The sequence below is a fragment of the Brassica oleracea genome, chromosome C9 (assembly GCF_000695525.1).
Source record: "Brassica oleracea var. oleracea cultivar TO1000 chromosome C9, BOL, whole genome shotgun sequence".
NCBI lineage: Eukaryota > Viridiplantae > Streptophyta > Magnoliopsida > Brassicales > Brassicaceae > Brassica > Brassica oleracea.
This window is the reverse complement of record NC_027756.1, coordinates 7,764,647-7,784,450: the sequence shown is the minus strand read 5'-3', so window position 1 is coordinate 7,784,450 and position 19,804 is coordinate 7,764,647. Positions and strand designations below refer to the sequence as shown.

At 37.2% G+C, this 19,804-nt stretch overlaps 2 protein-coding genes across 2 annotated transcripts; both read right to left on the bottom strand.

Annotated features, from left to right (window-relative positions):
• Positions 1–12,171: 12,171 nt before the first annotated feature.
• LOC106312970 (homoserine kinase) lies at positions 12,172–13,745 on the bottom strand. Its single transcript, XM_013750681.1, has one exon. It carries the CDS (start codon positions 13,623–13,625, stop codon positions 12,513–12,515), a length of 1,113 nt encoding a protein of 370 aa, XP_013606135.1. The 5' UTR covers positions 13,626–13,745; the 3' UTR covers positions 12,172–12,512.
• A 760-nt stretch (positions 13,746–14,505) lies between these two features.
• On the bottom strand, positions 14,506–17,825 carry LOC106313618 (uncharacterized protein C1604.06c-like). The gene is made up of 14 exons (XM_013751489.1): positions 17,374–17,825; positions 17,211–17,303; positions 17,068–17,141; positions 16,835–16,972; positions 16,642–16,742; positions 16,513–16,574; positions 16,329–16,430; positions 16,197–16,255; positions 15,939–16,113; positions 15,692–15,865; positions 15,413–15,551; positions 15,132–15,189; positions 14,936–15,041; positions 14,506–14,850 (listed from the first exon to the last, which is right to left on the bottom strand). The coding sequence occupies exons 1-14, from the start codon at positions 17,794–17,796 to the stop codon at positions 14,728–14,730; spliced, it is 1,827 nt and encodes a 608-aa protein (XP_013606943.1). The 5' UTR covers positions 17,797–17,825; the 3' UTR covers positions 14,506–14,727.
• Positions 17,826–19,804: the final 1,979 nt, after the last annotated feature.

The window sequence follows — 19,804 nt, the reverse complement described above, 5'->3', positions numbered from 1 at the left end:
TAGATGACCACAAATCTTCGGTATGAAATATTTTTGATTATTGATGTTAGCACAATATAGACAGTAATATAAAGGGAATTATGTGTTGATTGTTTCTTACGGATCAATGAGGAGACGGATAACGACTCGAGTTCTTTCTTTGGTGAGGCTAGAGCCCTAGACAGAACGGATTTGCCCAACCACATCTATGAGTTTAAATATCAGTTATGATATCAAAACATAATATAAACCCAAATGCAATATGATAATATACATGGGAGTTCTAGGTTTGTGTTCGCAATCACTTGGAAATTGTCGGACAGTCTAGTTATGACTGGAAATTGATCTCATGAGCACCCGTGATGACTTCATCATTAATAGTTGGTGAGATGAAACGAATGAGGAATAGATGATCAGTTATCTTGTACATGCTTGAGCACCTAACAACCTCAAAACGATCGATTTTCACAATGGAACCGGCTTTCAAAGATGAAGCACGTCCGACGAAGTAAACCCATGAATCACGAAATTTACAAATAATATTATTCAACAAAGAATCAGGAAATAAATTAAAACAATTATGTTAAATAAGTGTTATAGATCGAAGATTAACTTACCTTTTCATCAAAGAAGAGAACCGTGATTCCCATAAACTCCTTGTCTTTCTTGAAGTTCAGGGAATCCCAGAAACGAGGAAGCCAGAGGTTGTGCTCTGACTACTACGACCAAGACGGAGAGATTCGAAGGTTGAGTGACGGACGCCGGGACGCCGGTTTGACGAATTGGAGAGGCAAAGAGAAACATTTTCTAGAAGTTGGTTAAATCTAAGAGGAATCAATGAGTTTTGTGGAGATGCAGATTGGGTTCATCAAAGATGAGAATCATATATATAGGATTTATATAGGGGCTACAAATCAGGAACATTTATGATTAAGCAATTTAAGATGTGGACATGAAGAGTTCACCGGTAAAAAAATAGATTACGAACAGACACATGACACAATTCTGTAACTCAGACTTGTTTGAGACAATAATGAAAAGAACTCAAACTCATGTTAAACGACAACAATTTACAATATGAGAAAACTATAATTATTGTAAACTTGAGCTTTTTTCATATAACGTGATGAATCTCATTTAAAAATGAAACTCATAACGCACTTGTAGGCCTGACCCTCAGAAGAAGCCGAAGAGGCAAGAGCTTCCTACCTTCATAAATATATATTAGGTTCGACCATCAATGTACAAAGTATCATTTAGCTTAGTGGTATAAATGTTGGTTTTTACATCTAAAAACCCCGGGTTCGAGCCATGACAAAGTATCATTTAGCTTAGTGGTATAAATGTTGGTGTTTACATCTCAAAAACCCGGGTTCGAGCCATGGACTTGACATTTTTTCACACTTTTTAAAAGTGGAGTCCACAAAACGCTGACGTGGCGCGCTGAGAAGTGAGCAAAAACTTATCTATTATAACTAGAGTTTTTTTTCCGCGCTACGCGCGGATTATGTACTAAACTTATTTTACAATTTAGATTTTTTATGTTCCTGTTGATCTTATTTTGTATTTTTTCATTAGAAATATTGTTCGAAAGTTTGATTCGGTTCAATGTGATTTTCTTATTTCAATAGTTTACCACATTTGTGCTTTTTGATGTGAAAGTGAAAAAAAATTGTTTGGAAATGGTTTTTAACATGTTTTTATTGTGTTGTAAAAAATAAAAAACATGATTTTATTGTTAAATAGTAATTCATATCAATGAGCTAAAATGGTTAATACTATTAAAATGGCTAAGAAGAATAAGTAATTTTAGGGCTTTTTGCAAAAGTGACTCAAAACTTGGAGTCAAACAGGAAACTAACATTTTCTTTTGACTCATTTTTTTGAGATTTTAACCCCACACCTGCATTTTATCTACGAAAATGCCATTAACATTTTTTTTTTTCGAAAATGGCTTCTTTACTGTCTCAACCTCATCTTCTTCAAGTATTTACAATATTGCCACTGCATTGAATAGTGGCAACAACCTTGTACGAACTGTTTGGAGCTTTTAATGCCCTTTAATGCACGTAAATCTCTTTACACTCTCTCTGTTTCAATTGTTATGAACTAAAAACAACATTTCTTTCACTTTCTCTCTATATTCATCCAAAAAACTCAAGCTTTTGATTCAAAATATGGGCTATGGTTGACAGAGCCATATTTCTTTCGTTTTTACTTACTATTGCTTTCGTTTGAGGTTCTGGGTGGTTGGAGAATACCATGTGTGCAAACGAAGTCATCTCACCTAGTTTAAGGTACGAATTTGAATTTTTTTTCAAGATCTGTTCGCGTAGAAGACTTACTAGTAAGTCATCTGTATGTAGAAGACTTACTGATGAGTCTTCTGGTCAAACGGACGACTTAAATTAAGTCGTCCAGCTTTGTTTGTTAAAAAAAAACACTCCAGACGACTTAATATAAAGCCGTCCCTCCAGAAGACTGAAAAATAAAACTTCATAATTTAACTTTAACCAGACGACTTAATATAAAGTCGTCACTCCAGAAGACTTAATTTAAAGTCGTCCGGGAAAAGCAAAGTCGTCCAGAATTTTTCCCAATTTTCTGGTCAAACCTTGCTTATCCCGGACGACCTTAAATTAAGTCGTTTAGCTGGACGACTTTCATCTAAGTCGTCTGGAGAAAGTTAAATTTCAAGTTTTATTTTTCAATTACAAAACTAACCTAGGACGACTTACACGTAAGTCGTCAAGTTTTCATAAAATATTGAAATTTTAACTTTCCCAGAGACGACTGAATTATAAGTCGTCCAGAAATAGTCAAAGATCTGACACGATTCGGTCAAATGCAAAACTAGCCCGTTTCTCGTAGACGACGTATATATAAGTCGTCTGGAGTTTTTTTTTTTAACAAACAAAGCCGGACGACTTAGAATTAAGTCGTCCCTTTTAATTTTCAATTGCAAAAGTGACCTCTTTAGACGACTTACCTTTAAGTCTTCTGGACGACTTAATGCTAAGTCGTCTGCGGCAATGTTTATTGAACTTCTTCATTTTCTCTATGTTTACTAATGTGTTTTATTTTGAATATTTGCAGATGATTTTTCAGTTACATGCAGTGTATGGAGAATGGTTGTTGAGAGATTTCCGTTGGGATTTTGTGGTTGATGATCTCAAAGGAGCAAGATTGTTTTTATTGAATGAAGATTCAACACATGCTGAACTTGTTGCAATGGCTCAAGAAGATTATAACCTGGACATGAGAACAGTGAGTGTGGAGATTAGCTACTCATTACCAGCAGAAATGATGATGGCTCCAGGCAGTCTTCCCATTCATGTTACAAGTGATAGACAAGTTCGAAACTTGCTGGAGATACTCAAAACCCATAGAGTATGTCTTTGTGTATCAAGCCGCAGCAAGGTCGAAACGGTTTCAGAGAAAAGGGATATTGATGAAGCTGGTGAATGGGAAAAAGATGTTGGTGATAATGATGAAGCTGGTGAATGGGAAGAAGATGGGGAGGAGGAAAATGGGGAGGAGGATGCTGATAATTCTATTGTTGGTGAAACGGATCAGAATGGTGGGGATTACAGTCTTTATGGAAAGGTTCCAGATGAGGACGAGGAAGATGATGATAATATTTGTTTTGAAGAAATCCAAAAGACATATGCTAAGACAAATGCTATTGAAGGAGGAAAATCGAATGGTACCAGTATCTATGTCAACCAGAGTTTTGTTAGCAAGGGTGCACTGCTTTCAGAGCTGCGGTTGGCAGCAGTGAGGGGTAAGTTTTCTTTCAAATTATACAAATCAACGAAAACTCTCGTTGTGGCAACATGTCCGGTTAGCTATTGTGGATGGAAGGTCAGAGCGAGTGTCAAACATGGGACAAACACGTTTTGGGTAACAAAGTATGTGGAAAAACATTTATGCTCAGCGGGAGACCGAATCGCTCAGCGGAGACACTGTACTCCGAAGTATGTAGGTAGTCTTTTCATTGATCGTGTTGGAATCATTGATGGGATAACTCCGCAGCATATCACTGATGCAATGAGGAACATGTTTGGCATGGCGCTTGATTACACCACTTCATACAGAGCACTGTTATATGCACAAAGATTGGTGAGAGGATCAGCAGAAGAAGGGTATTCGCGTCTGGCATCATATCTCGAGCAAATCTCCATTGCAAATCCTGATTCTATCACGGCGATAGAACTTGATTCTATGAAAAGATTTAAGTATCTATTTCTCTCTTTTGGAGCTTCTATCAAAGGTTTTAAGTATCAGAGAAGGGTCATTGTGGTGGATGGAACTCACCTAAGTGGAAAGTATGGAGGAACTATGTTAGTTGCAGCCGCACAAGATGGCAATTTTCAGATATTCCCATTGGCTTTTGGGATCGTGGATGAGGAAGATATACCTTCTTGGGAATGGTTTTTCACAAAATTGGCTAGTTGTATATCTCATGACAAGCCTCTGGTGATAGTCTCCGACCGGCACAAGGCCATTAAAAGTGCGTGTGATAAGGTGTTTCCTTGGGCAACCCGAGGAATATGTTATTATCACCTTCAAGATAACATTGTCAAAAAGTTTAAAGGGAAACATCTCATGTACTTGGTGAAAGGGGCTGCTTATGCTCACACGGTTTACGATTTTGACCGGTACATGGCTGAGATACGGAGTGCAAACCCGGAACTTGCAACGTATTTGGAGAAAGCCGACGTCAGGCTATGGTCAAGGGTTTATTGTAAGGGGAACAGGTTCAACATAAAAACAAGCAACATTGCTGAATCTATTAATTCCGCACTGAAGCGAGCAAGAGGATTTCCGATTACGTTCCTGCTGGAGTTCATAAGGCAGAAGTTAGGAAAATGGTATTGGAAAAGGAGACAAGATGCTTTGAGTCTCACAACTGAACATAGCCAGGGTGTTGAATACTTGCTTGCTGTTCGAGAAGAGATAGCGGATACGATGACGGTCGAACCAATTGATGGATGGCATTTCTTTGTCAAAGGTGGCAAAATGGACTGTGTGGTTGATTTGGAACATGCAAAGTGTGATTGTGGTGTCTATGGAGTGGAGAAAATACCTTGCTCTCATGCTATAGCTGCTGGAATACATGCTGGTTTGCATATCTCCACACTTGTATGTCCACTGTACTCAAAGAATTATCTGTATGCAGGATACTCAGAGAATATATATCCTATCGTGTCACAACATATTGAGGAACGAGAATGCTTTCCTCCAGAACTAAAGCGTGGTCGGGGGAGACCGAAGAAATCAAGATGGCAATCTTGGTTGGAGCTATCTAGGATGAGAGGACACAAACCCAGGAAGAAACACAGGGCACGGAGATGCTCAAACTGCAAGGAAACTGGCCATACGAAACCACAATGTACACAAAATTTTTAAGTCGTCCAGTCTTGATTACCCGTCCAGACGACTAAAGTTTTAGTCGTCCAATGTATTTTATTGTTAGACGACCTTCTACTAAGTCGTCCAGTGTATTTTATTTTTAGACGACCTTCTACTAAGTCGTCCAGTGTATTTTATTTTTAGACGACCTTCTACTAAGTCGTCCAGTGTATTTTATTTTTAGACGACCTTCTACTAAGTCGTCCAGTGTATTTTATTTTTAGACGACCTTCTACTAAGTCGTCCAGTGTATTTTATTTTTAGACGACCTTCTACTAAGTCGTCCAGTGTATTTTATTTTTAGACGACCTTCTACTAAGTCGTCCAGTGTATTTTATTTTTAGACGACCTTCTACTAAGTCGTCCAGTGTATTTTATTTTTAGACGACCTTCTACTAAGTCGTCCAGTGTATTTTATTTTTAGACGACCTTCTACTAAATCGTCCAGTGTATTTTATATTTAGACGACCTTCTACTAAGTCCTCCAGTGTATTTTATTTTTAGACGACCATCTACTAAGTCGTCCAGTGTATTTTATTTTTAGAAGTCCAGTGTAAGTCGTCCAGTTGGAAAACCTTCCAGACGACTTATAATAAGTCGTCCAAACCTTCTAGACGACTTATTTGTAAGTCGTCCAGTTGGAAAACCTTCCAGACGACTTATTTCTTCCAGACAACTTATATATTTACAAATCTATACAAAGACAAGCTGAAATACAAATACTTCGCTTGTTAAAAAATCATGTTCAAATGCTATACAAAGACAAGCTGAAATACAAATACTTCGCTTGTTAAAAAATCATGTTCAAATGCTATACAAAGACAAGCTGAAATACAAATACTTCGCTTGTTAAAAAATCATGTTCAAATGCTATACAAAGACAAGCTGAAATACAAATACTTCGCTTGTTAAAAAATCATGTTCAAATGCTATACAAAGACAAGCTGAAATACAAATACTTCGCTTGTTAAAAAATCATGTTCAAATGCTATACAAAGACAAGCTGAAATACAAATACTTCGCTTGTTAAAAAATCATGTTCAAATGCTATACAAAGACAAGCTGAAATACAAATACTTCGCTTGTTAAAAAATCATGTTCAAATGCTATACAAAGACAAGCTGAAATACAAATACTTCGCTTGTTAAAAAATCATGTTCAAATGCTATACAAAGACAAGCTGAAATACAAATACTTCGCTTGTTAAAAAATCATGTTCAAATGCTATACAAAGACAAGCTGAAATACAAATACTTCGCTTGTTAAAAAATCATGTTCAAATGCTATACAAAGACAAGCTGAAATACAAATACTTCGCTTGTTAAAAAATCATGTTCAAATGCTATACAAAGACAAGCTGAAATACAAATACTTCGCTTGTTAAAAAATCATGTTCAAATGCTATACAAAGACAAGCTGAAATACAAATACTTCGCTTGTTAAAAAATCATGTTCAAATGCTATACAAAGACAAGCTGAAATACAAATACTTCGCTTGTTAAAAAATCATGTTCAAATGCTATACAAAGACAAGCTGAAATACAAATACTTCGCTTGTTAAAAAATCATGTTCAAATGCTATACAAAGACAAGCTGAAATACAAATACTTCGCTTGTTAAAAAATCATGTTCAAATGCTATACAAAGACAAGCTGAAATACAAATACTTCGCTTGTTAAAAAATCATGTTCAAATGCTATACAAAGACAAGCTGAAATACAAATACTTCGCTTGTTAAAAAATCATGTTCAAATGCTATACAAAGACAAGCTGAAATACAAATACTTCGCTTGTTAAAAAATCATGTTCAAATGCTATACAAAGACAAGCTGAAATACAAATACTTCGCTTGTTAAAAAATCATGTTCAAATGCTATACAAAGACAAGCTGAAATACAAATACTTCGCTTGTTAAAAAATCATGTTCAAATGCTATACAAAGACAAGCTGAAATACAAATACTTCGCTTGTTAAAAAATCATGTTCAAATGCTATACAAAGACAAGCTGAAATACAAATACTTCGCTTGTTAAAAAATCATGTTCAAATGCTATACAAAGACAAGCTGAAATACAAATACTTCGCTTGTTAAAAAATCATGTTCAAATGCTAATCATACATGCCCACGAACTTATCACCATCCACATTTTCTTTCAGATGCTGATCAACAAGCTCCTTCCATATATCCACCGCCATATTATCCCTCATTTTCTTCGCGTTGCACCTAGCAAAGTCTTTAGGGTCAAAGGAGGGCGCTAGGGTTTAGAAGAAGCGGCGGCGCTAGTGTTTAGAACGTTGGTGACCACGGTGGCGAGGGCGACGGTTTGTTCGGAAATAGTGGAATCGGCGGCGCTAGGGTTTAGAGGAATCGGCGCGGCTAGGGTTAGAAGAAGCTGCGGCGACAACGGTGAGAATGAAGTGAGATAGATAGCCGATGTTGAGAACGATGGTTTGTTCGGAAATCGTGGGAATTCGAAATCGCCTTTGAGAGGGAGAACTGTTAGGGTTTCTGAATTTCGCGAAAAATGAAACAAAAAAAATAAAAATCACCTTATATATTGGGTAAATAATCCGGTTAGCTTTAAAATTACATTGGTAAACTTTAAGGTTTGGTCCGGTTTAGACGACTTATTCTGGCTGATAATGTACAACAGACGACTTAATATTTAGTCGTCTGTTTTCAGACGACAAAATATTAAGTCGTCCTAGACCCTAAAATGAACCCCTAAACTAAAATGACTAGATTAACTAACTAACCACGTTATAAAATCAAATTATACTTAAATAGTGTTTACTATACACAGAAATGAACACGCATAAGTAATTTTAAAAATTTTCAAAAACGGTTTTAATGCTTTCCAAAATCTAACCCTAAGAACACATACAATACTACAACATATGTTGATGAAACATAAACTTAAGAATATCATGACTCACTACTTTCACTCATCTATGCTGAAAACAATTGAAATTTGTTATATCTTAATTTATACCTCCTAAGACATATGTTAATTACATAATTCCCATTTTTCACTTATCAAAATATTTTTTACAAAATTTTTAAATTATGTTTAAGACTAACTGTCCAGACGACTTTCAGTTAAGTCGTCTGGACGACTTATTTTCAAGTCGTCTGTTTAGACGACTTGCGAGGGGTAGAAACGTAAAAAAAATTCCGTTTTTTTTGTTTGGTCACAAGGGGATAGTTGTAATTTCAATAGCCTTTTAGGTTACTTTTGTCTTTGACCCAAGTTGGGGTATTGTTTTGGGTTTGACTCCAAGTTTTGAGTCACACTTGGCAATTCTCCCGTAATTTTAACTATCTTCAACCCTATTTTAATTTTTGATTCATTTCAGAGTATTTTTTTTTGCTTCAATCCTATTCCATTTCTTAATTTAAAATGAATAATGAACAATGTTAATTCACATTTGAAGATATACTATTCACATTTTCATTTTTGAAGATGAACTCTTTACTTATTTTGTATATTTTGTAAAATATATTATATACGTTAATATTATCCAATTAATTTTAAAGTTTCGACTTTTATCTATTTAGTTATGTATATCGAAGAATATGAGAATATTCATTTTTAAGAATTCTTACCCTATTTAAGAATAATCAAAGATAAATAAGTTAATATTTTATTTCAAAACACTTTTGTTAATCACTTATAGAAGAAATATATACATATTGATTTTTTTTTAAATATGATACTATATGTTTGTTTATTCATGTTATATAATCAATTTATTGTATGATAATATTTCATTTATATTAAATGATAATTATGTCAGATTATCGTTAAAATAAAACAATTTAGTAACATGAGTGAGCATAAAATAGTGAAAGGTGTTATTAATAATTAATTAGAGATATAACATATTTAGAATATTATTTTACAAAAGAAAATAAAATAAACTATTAAGGTAAATATTACTTCATATTTTCTTCATTTCGAAGAAAGTGAATTTAATAAAACTACAACACCATCTTTGAATGCACGAAGGATTAAAAGTTAGAATTCCTAAAAGGTCCATTGAGCTCTCATTAGACTCTATGAACGTCTAATGATTTTGTGCTTAACACCAAAACTTTGGACGAACCAGTAGCTAAGCTACAATTGGCTGATATGTCGGGAGAAGCTTTGGTCAAAGCCAAAGATGCCTGCCTCCTCTCCAAATATATAACACCTTTGTCAGGTGTGGATGTTCCAACAGCTTTACCGGACTTTCCATCGTCTTCTAAAAAATCTTGTTTTATTGATTTCTTCATCGACGCAAGCGATGCACCTCGTTTGGAAGAAGGCTTTAATCACCTGCCAACCAAATATAAATTATACATGATATAGAGTTGAGGTTCAAAATCTACATGAAATGTTGATAAGCTGAAAATGATTACCGAGCAACTTCGAAAATTAAAAAGGGTGGGGATAGGTCCGACTCGAACCGTTGGAGTGAAGGCAGAGAATGTATATTTTTTCCTATTATGGGACTAAATCACGACCTTAGCGCTCTAACTCACAACATAGAACCCACGTAAACGGATAGGTTATACACAGTCCATACATCTATACTGTAATCCCAAATACAAACTATCTATTCATCACTTTCTCAAAAACAGTCTTTTAATCATGAGATTGTCAAGAAAGTACAATGGGTTAATTTTCCTAAGTAATTTCTGTTAAGGCTTAATGACAACTTTGGAGTTCATAAGTAAAGGGGTTGCTAATGTAAACAAATAAAAGAGAAAAACACACTGATACAGTGATACCTCGGTTTCGGAATTCTTGGAGCCAGCTTTGTTAGAGTTCTCATCAGATATTTTGGGTGATTCATCTTGCTTTCTTTTGATCCATTGGTTTCGTAGACATGGATGGTTGACCATCTGATGGACTGCTTCGCTTTGATTATGGATATCCTTGATCAGATTTTGAAGGAATATTAATCATTCTTTCATCTGGTGGTTTAGTTTTTGTCACAGGTCCTTGCCGCAAGACTCAGGCTGCAGGTTAACAGTAGATCTATCCCCATTTGCTTCAACTGGGAAGACACCACCTGCCAAGACATTTTGTAAAGTAGTATGTACTGGCGGAGCCTTTATTTCAGTGAAGCCCATGCCAAATTCTTCGTATGTAACCCATTACCCATGATGGCTGCAAATAATCGAGACACAGTGAAAATTGCATAAAACACTTAACATGAAAATGCTATGGTTAGCACTTACCTTTCTTGCAGATAAAGCAGGAGTTTCCAAGAGCTTAAGGTCCTCTCACTCATCATTTTTAATCTTCGTTACCAGAAGCTTTGTATATCTCCCTACAATGGAAAAGCTTGGACACAACTCTATTTAATATGCATTACATACCAAAATTGTTGATTAAAGCAGTTGAATCATATGAATACGAATTATCAAAAATGCAGCTCATTAGAAAAATCATATAACCTCTAATTTAGAGAGATTCAGTTTCACTTTTCTCAGGCAAGATTTAGAATTAGTTAAAACTACACATCACATATCCTTTGTTCTCCGAGTAAATCTAACATCAACATCCATAGTGGGTAACTATACTCAACCAATTAGAGTATTTTGTGAAACCAAATTCCTGCGCTGAATATCGCAATGGACTTATATAGTGAGAATACAGTAAGGGAAAAGGTGAGGAATTTTCTATATTGTTGTGGTTGGAGCAAAGATTAGGTGAAGGAGTTTATATAAGTGCTAAACCAAAAGAAGATGGAAGGATAGCATGGCTCGTAATAACTCCAAGAAACGTCGATTTGCAGAATCGGAAAGGGTGATGATGAAGTGGAAGAGGCGAGCGACATAGTCGGGAGTTGTGCTGATTTAAATTGGGCTACGCAATATTTGAAGCCCGGAATTAAAGGCCTGCGAAAATCTGTCTCGACTAAGAGCATGTATGACATGGCAAAACAGAGCTTCATGATTGGCCATAATTAATTGGCTGACGTGGACACCCTTTCTACTCTTCATATAACCCTTTTTAGTATAGGATAGATATAGATTTTTTTTTTCGAAAGTAAAACAGTACACCCAAATTATAATTGTTTCGTGCAGTTCTGGTCCTGGATATGGTTCCACAGTGAAGCTTTTGAGCAATCAAAGAAGAATAATCAATCTTCTCTTCTGTTCAGACAAGGTCGTGCCTAGTATCATCATAAAGATAAATCATACACTTTCTTTTTTTGAGTTTTACCTCAATCAGTTGTTGATTATAGTTTCCGTTTACAGCAAAAACATCATTCATTAGCACTTTCCTTACAATCCAAATCCAACGGTTGAACAAACGCATTTGAAGAGATAAAGACTCAAAGATGATTGCTAAGTGACGGCCAAGCAGAGTAAGTCTGAGACAAAGAGATTAGCCAGCAAAGACCTTTCATCTCTAAATTTTATAGCTTCAATAGGACAGAAGATTATACAAAAATAGTGAGGTACCACCATCAACTTGGTATAACAAAAGTTCAACAAAAATGTAAAGGGACTTTTTGAATAACAGAATCATAGAAATTTGTATTTTTAAGAACTTTGGAAGTTTATCATAAAATGTAAAAGTATTTGACTGTTCTTTCTTATCGTGTGCTCTTGTGTTCATGTAATACATAATACTATCTTCATCTTGCCTGATTCCCTCTTTGAGTGGATGTGTGCTTATTATGCTTCACTGATCAAATTATCAGAGTTGCAAACAGTGTTTATTAACATGCTTCAGGTCTTCCAGCTCTCTCTTGTATCTTCTTGATTAGGGAATTTGATTAGGAGAGTGATCTTTTATTAACACAAGGCCTGATTGTGACAATGTCACTTACACCCGGCAAGCTCGGTATGCTTTGCAAACAGGTCTTAACTATTCTCATACATCAATTCAGTCGAAACACATGAGAGCTACAACAGTATTATTTGAAATCACATACCCCTACACCACTGAACATCCAATCAAAACTCCCATCAAGCCCACAATGTCAGAGAACATTGTCCCATGAATCTTTGTGGGATACAAAGTCTAAAGTTGGCATCTTTATTATCATCTGTAACTTACATAGGAAGAAGAACTATTCCAAATCCCATGAAATTTTTCAAAAACATAAGTCTCAAATCACCTGGAGATGCTACTAACAAGCCTAGCACCAATCTTATCAAGCTTCTTCACACAAGCAACAGCTTTCAAGTTCCCACCTCTCATAAACGCCTCCACCATCCTCTCACCGATCTCCTCCCCTTTCTCCGCCGCATCAACCACGGCCACAGCCGTCGGTCCAGCCCCACTAATCGTACATCCAAACGCCCCGGCTTCCAAAGCCGCCTTCTTCACAGCCTCCATCCCGGGAATCAACGGAGCCCTCGTCGGCTCCACGACTTTATCCGACGACAAAGCCTTCCCGAGCATCGCCGCGTCCCCTTCCAGCACCGCCGCGACCAAAGCCGCCGCCTGGCTACTGTTCCAGACGTGGTGAACCATGGGAATCTCGGTAGGCAACGCGGCTCTCATCTTCTTGGTCGGAGCCTCGAACTCGGGGCTCACCAGGACAAAGAAAAGCTCTTTATCCTCCGGGAACCTCAACGGCTTCAGATCAAGCGGCTCGTAGCTCCTAATCAGAACGAAACCGCCCATGATCGCCGGCGCGATGTTGTCGGCGTGATAACCGGAGACTTTCGCTTCCGACTCCAAACCGGCTAAAACCAATTCTCCCTTCCCTAGCTTCCGGCCGAAGATCTCGTTAACCGCCACCGCCGCCGCCGCGGCGCTCGCCGCGCTCGAGCCCAAACCGCTACCTAAAGGGAGGCCCTTGTGCAAATCCAGCGACAGCCCGACCGATCTGATCCCCAGCATCTTCATCGTCGCGATGGCGGCGATCCCGGCGCAGTTCCGGAGAGGGTTCGTGCTGAGCTTGGTCGTGGTTCCGGTGATCTCGGAGATCAAAACCTCGCCGGCGCGGACGGAGGGGTCGACGCGGAGAGTCACGTGGTCGCCGAGGCCGTCGACGGCGCAGCCTAGGAAGTCGAAGCCGGGTCCTAAGTTAGCGACGGTGGCGGGGGCGAAAGTCTTGACGGAGGTGAAGACGGGCTCCGGTTCGACGGCGACGATGGTTTGTACGGAGGCTCTGCATCGAAAGAGGGAGACTTTGGTGGGAAGGGGCGGAGAGGGTTTGGATTTGGGGTGGAAGTAGGAGATGGGTTTGGAGGGAGATTGGAAGCAGAGAGTCGCCATTGATGAAACACAGGTAGGTCGGTGAGATCAAACGTAAGCTGAGATATAAGAGTTGAACAAACGTGACCACCTAACCTTATGTGCTCTGTTTTTTTTTTTTTTAGCTGATTATTTTAAAGTGGAGTGTGAGATCAGATTCAGATACAGTATCTGACATTGAAATTAACGGCTTAACCATTTGAATCTCTCTAAACCGAACTGAACCGGACCGGAAAACTTGTCCACTTTTATGCTGACTTTAGATGATTCTCTGTTGGCAACCTACTCTGTCCAATATTTGAAGAAACCAAGCTCCAAGAGGACCAAGACATGATCACCAGGAGACACAATGATGAATGGTTAAAGACACTGAGAAAGCTCTTAAATGATCCTCTACAGTATTTCTTCTTGTTTGTTTTTCTGAATCTTTTAAGCTTTCTTTTCTTAACAGCTACTTAACCATTAGAGTGCGACTTTGGGAAGGGGGGGACAAGGATCATGCATACATGATTAATGCTTCTTGGATAACATATGTTTTGTGCCCTCCCATGAGAACTTAATTCTGTTTATGGTTAATGACCAACAGCAACAAAACTTGTTGAAATTCAATTCAACTAACTCAAGAGTAATAAAAATCATGATCATTGGAGTGAAGCTCAGAACTAAATATCGACATTTTCCATTCACACCTGACCAGGGAAACAATGTTTAACCACAAACCTCTAGACCGAACTAGAAAAGATACCACTTTTGTCTTACAACTTCCGAGTAGTTTTGGAGTTGAGTTTATGCATTGAATGATTAGTAAATGTATAATCTTATTATAGGTTTATAATTTAATTTACAAATATTTTTATTTTTCTTATTATAGGTTTAGCATCGACCATCCAGGTTTCACAGCGTCAACCTTATTAAGGAGCAAACAGAATTTTTCTCTGTTTTTTTGGTGAAAAATAAATAATTTCAACGCGAATGTGTGGTGCTATAGTGTGGATGCAACGCCTAACGACACACTCAGTATCAAAAAACCAAAAACTATATCGGAACAACAAAACTTGTGTATCACAAAACTTCCAATACCGGCAGTGTTTTTACTTCATGAGCTGGGGCTACTCTTCTGATATCAGCATTTGCCCTCCTCTTGAGGAATGGTAAATGTCCACCCTGGAAAATCAGAATCCTCAAACAGAGATGTTGGAACTGCTTTGTAGAAGGCTAATGGAACTTGTTTCACCCTTCTTCGAATCTGCCAATTTTTATAAACATATCTCCCCACAGTTAGTTTGTCTATACATGGAGACCAAAAGTCTTTAAGTGATGGCTCTAATTACCTCATCCCCGAAGATGGTGGCATATGAACCAGAGCTGAAATCTTCTATTTTCATTTCAGTGGTTTTCGCTCTGATTGTCAGATCAGTTTCCAGCGATGAAACAAACCTAAACAGGAAAAGAAAAGAGAGATATCATCAAACTTTTAACTTTTTTTTTTTTGTGTGTATGGTATCGTTTATTGAGTAAAATATATACCTTGAAACAGGTGGGCAGTAATGGTGGCGCAATGTGTCAATCTCCCAAAGGGAACTTCCTGTTAACAAATAATGAAAAAAACCGTCACTTCTCTAAGGAAATGGCCTCACAGGAAGCAAAACACAACCTCGCAATCAGAACTTTCATTTTGTGAGGTGAATCTAGAGAACATAGCATTTTAATCAAACCTAATATATCTCGTTATGCTAGAGTGCCACCATTACAAATTCTACATAGGGGTGAAAAATACATATAAAAAACAGGGAGTGTCAAATACTTACTCATGGCACCAGTTTTCTTGAGATCAGTTTCCTGGTTGTTGAAATAGTCCATACCAAGCTTTTTGTTAGTCTTTGGTCTGCTGCTCTCATTGTCTTCCTCAGCCTCTGAATTGGCTTCACTGGCATTGTCAACGGGTTCCTGCAACAAGAGCGACCACATTTGTAAATCCATGCTTTCTATAAGTTCTTTTGTTTAGTCGTGAGGGACAATCATATTAGAAGTAAGTCACTTTCCCATCTTGTAACATGCTTTCTTTTTTTTTTGCAATACTTTCATACCTGATGAACGAGATGGTTGATTGTAGGATGTCTACGCAACAGGTTGTAGATCAAAGCCGTTATGACAAGTGATCCCGAGGGAGGAACAGAGAGTGACAATCTGCTAAGTTTCTTTGCGAATGAAGCTGCCAGATATGCTGGAAGCAGTGATGACCTAAGGCAAGCGTCAAGAAGCTGCAGAAAGCGTTTCAGATATTAGAGAGAAGGATAACGGATTATAAATCAGTAAACTCAAATCCAGCAATACCTGAAGAAATCTTGCTCGGTGCTTGGCCACAAAGACCGAAGGAACCAGCAACGCGTAGAGCTTTTCGTAAAAGTTGGGATATTCTAGACCATGCTCGGTCATGAGGATGAAGAGGCTGCTTAGAGCCATCACACTGACAACTCCTCCGATATCATATGATTTTGTTAGGAAGTCGCTGTATTATGAAACATATATATAAGCGATTATCAAAAGGAAACAATATACAGAACAGCAAAAGCTTTGGTATATAAGCCCAACCATAACATTGCAGGATTAGACAGATGGGGAATGACAGTCTGGTGAATACTAGCAAGAACCTGATCGTCAAAAGATAGCATATTAGTAAGTTTATTCCAGAAAAAGGTTAGTTGTGAGAGTAAAGAAGCTAACCTCCTTGTAAACGTCAAGGGGAAGAGGCAGTCTGAGAAAAGAGATCCATGCTTTAGTGAACTTGAGCTTCATCCTCTTGGCAATTGTAGTGGGAGAAAGTAGCTACAGTTTTGACAGAACAATATTAAGAAGCCAAAAGGATTCAGTATGTTTTAGCAAAACTTGCAAATGAATGAAAACTCACATTGCTGTCTTGATCCTTGCTCTTTTTCTTTTTACCTTTCGGTTTCTCACTACTACTTTCATCTGATAATACCCATAATCCTTATTAGCAAATCTAATTGAAACAAATAGTTAAAGGGGAAATAGTCACCTGAACCACTCCACATCTCAAGGTCAGACTTTTCAGCTTGTTTGTGAGGTGGTGGAGTTCGAGATAAAACTTGATAGATCTTGCGAATAGAGAGTTCCAGGCTACAAAAATAAAAATTATTCCAAGATCATCAACAACAGAAAAAGAGCATAAAAAGTTACATTCAAACAGTCTGGAAGAAACTGATACTAACCTGTCTTTCAATTCATTCTCAGTCTCACTATTTTCCATCACTGTTTTGTCAGGAAGGGAAGAAGAAATAAGCGCACCAGAAACAGCTGAGGCTTCCAGAGTTTTCACAAACTTTTCCATGCTGATGTATGTAAAATAGCTGTAGCATAAAACCATATTCAGAGTCAATTCCCAAATGAGCAAACCAGAAGAAAGGAGACATGTTAACCAAAGAGTGGGTTATCAACAACATACCGGACATCGATGTACTTGAAGTACTTTGAGTTAAGTATATCCAAGAACATATCAACATCAACCGCAGAATGAATCTACAAAGAACAATACTAAAAGTGAGAAAAGAAGAGACTTTTCACATTTATGTTTGAAAGGAAACTTACAATAGCATTAAGTATCCTATGGTAGATTGAAGAGTGGAATCTTCCAGCATTCAGAAGCTTTACAAACTCCATTAACGTGCCCAAAACAATATCCTAAAAAATAAACGTTAAGGACAGATGAAACGACGACGTTTCACAGCAATACTAGAAGAAGAGAGTTTACCCTTAGAGCATCTTCTGACTGTTGAGAGACGAGAACATCGAGCAGAACCTTGACGAACTCGTCGAACTTCGATCTCAGCCAAGCTCTGAAGATGACTTCAGGGTCACCATCGACTTCATCCGTCTCCGTCTTTGCCGAATCGTCGTCGTCTTCTTCATCGGAACGAGGGCGTTTCGTTGAAGAAGCAGGCGAAGAAGAAGAGGACGAGGGAAGCTGAGGGAGAAGAGGAGTGAAGAAGGACTGGAGGGAGAGGAGGGATTCCACCACGAACTGAGGCGGAGACTCCGGCGAGATGAAGGAGAGGAGGAGAGGGAGGTTGTTGATGTGAGCTCGGGATGAGAGTAGGTCAGAGCCTAGTGACTTGAGCTCTTTCAAGGTGTAGTTTTCTTTCTTCTTCTGCTTCTTCGAGAGGATTGACGCCATTGTTGAGCTCTCTCTCTCTCTCTCTCTCTCTCTCTCTCTCTCTCTCTCTCTCTACGTCGTGGCGGAGACAAGCGACGGAAGAAAGGGTTTAGGAGCGAGAGGTACAAGGTAAAACCTAACGATGTGATTGCGAGAACACGACGTCGTATCTTGGTTCTTAATAAACAACAAATTATATATGGGGCACCAAAAAGTTTAAATATAAACATTTGACCCCAATATTTACTTTATTTACATTTTCGGCTTAAGTATGAATCTCTCATGTGTGAGCTTTTCAGATACCTGGTCGGACACAGATCGTGTTTTTTGGTTTTTTGGGTTTTTGAGTTTTCAATTAGGCTTTGCACATTCAATTTTTTTTTGTAAAATTTGATTCATTTTGGTTGTTTCGGATTTTGATCATTTAACAATGTTTTTTTTGTGTCATTAACAATGCAAATTCATATACCTGATCTGATCTGGATCCATGTGAACGGCAAAAGACGGTTGCTACTATCCGTTTTTGAATTTTGCATCCTTGGTACATAGATAATCTTTGATCGGGTGAAGTTTTCTTTCAGAATCTTGATATCTTCTAAATAATTTGCAAAATCTAGTCATTCATCTGATTGTGAAATCATCTTCACCAATTGAGAACAATCTGTTGCAAACGTAACCTGAATTGACGTAAATTCCTCGTGCATTTCATTGCCCAGAGTAGCGTTTCCATCTCCGCATGAAGTAGCGTGAGACTAGCCCTAACATTCCTCACCCCCAACAATTCATCAAAACCTTCCAAAATATTGAGTCAACCTTGTCCTGAAAAACTAACACCTTTTTTCACGAGTCATCTGTAAAACACCATCTTCTTGGAATCGATGACAATATCGTATCCATTATTGGTGGTACTGTCCTCTGGTCATTCAATACTTGTACTTCAGCCTACAGTGTTGTTGATTATATTTCTGCCAATATAACAATGTTAGAAATCAGTTTATATCTAATAAATTTTTTGTTCCAATTTGATTTTAGCTAGGTTTTAATTTTTCTGATAATTTTGAATAATTTAAATAATATCAAAAATTTCAGTTTTTTTTCTGATCAAGGATAATTCAGATAAATTTAAATATCTCGGATAAAAATTTAGATTTCAAGTTTTTGGGTGATTCAAATAATTTGAAATAATTCAGATAAAAGATATTTCGATATTTAGAAACTCAACAACCGTACCATTAGAGAATAAGACGAGAAGATAAAAAGAGGCATGGGAACCCCGAAACATATCCGATCTTTCACAGATCAGACACACAGAACGAAAACCAACACTTTCGATCCTACGTGCGTCCATCACAACATCACTTCCGCTAACACCTAACTACCAAAAAAACAATCTAACCCACTATCTAACCACAAATAAAGCATCAGACAAACAAAAAAATAAACGTAAGGAGTTTTTCTCACGACGCCGGTAAAAACCAAACACCTGAGATGCAAGCCAAAAACACGAAGCGGCGGTCTCAGAGCAAACATTCTTATAATTTTTTTTAATCATCTTAAAATATTTTGAAAAATCATGTCTCTTTATTAACTTTCTTATGTATTTATTATTATACATTGCCGTTTTCAACATTGTTGTCTTCATACATTGTAATAGTATTAATTCTGAATATTCAACATGACTATATTGCACATATTATAAAAGATCAAATTAAGAGGTTGATTGTTTGTAGTTTCTAAAATGGTTTTTGGCTTTTGTTTTTGAAAAACCAATCAAGATTTTGTTAAAAGTGATTCCCTAAAAGTTAGGGAAACTAGTTTTTCAAATAACTACATAATTCTACACAAAACCAAAATCTCTATTTTCTTAGCTTTTGGACTACGTTGTTTTTTATCTATCATTTTACTTATGTTTTAAAAAGATAGTTAAAAAATAAAAATATGATTTAAAATTATTATTTTAATTATAAAATAAAGTATATATAACTTATGTTTAAACATAGAATTAAATTTTGTGTTATTTGCTGTTTTT

Coding starts and splice junctions, on each gene's coding strand:
- LOC106312970 (XM_013750681.1), bottom strand. CDS start 13,625: ATGGCGACTCTCTGCTTCCAATCTCCCTCCAAACCCATCTCCTACTTC.
- LOC106313618 (XM_013751489.1), bottom strand. CDS start 17,796: ATGGCGTCAATCCTCTCGAAGAAGCAGAAGAAGAAAGAAAACTACACC. Junction 17,142..17,210: donor ATAGGATACTTAATGCTATT/GTAAGTTTCCTT, acceptor TGTTCTTTGTAG/ATTCATTCTGCGGTTGATGT. Junction 16,973..17,067: donor TTCAAGTACATCGATGTCCG/GTATGTTGTTGA, acceptor TTTATGCTACAG/CTATTTTACATACATCAGCA.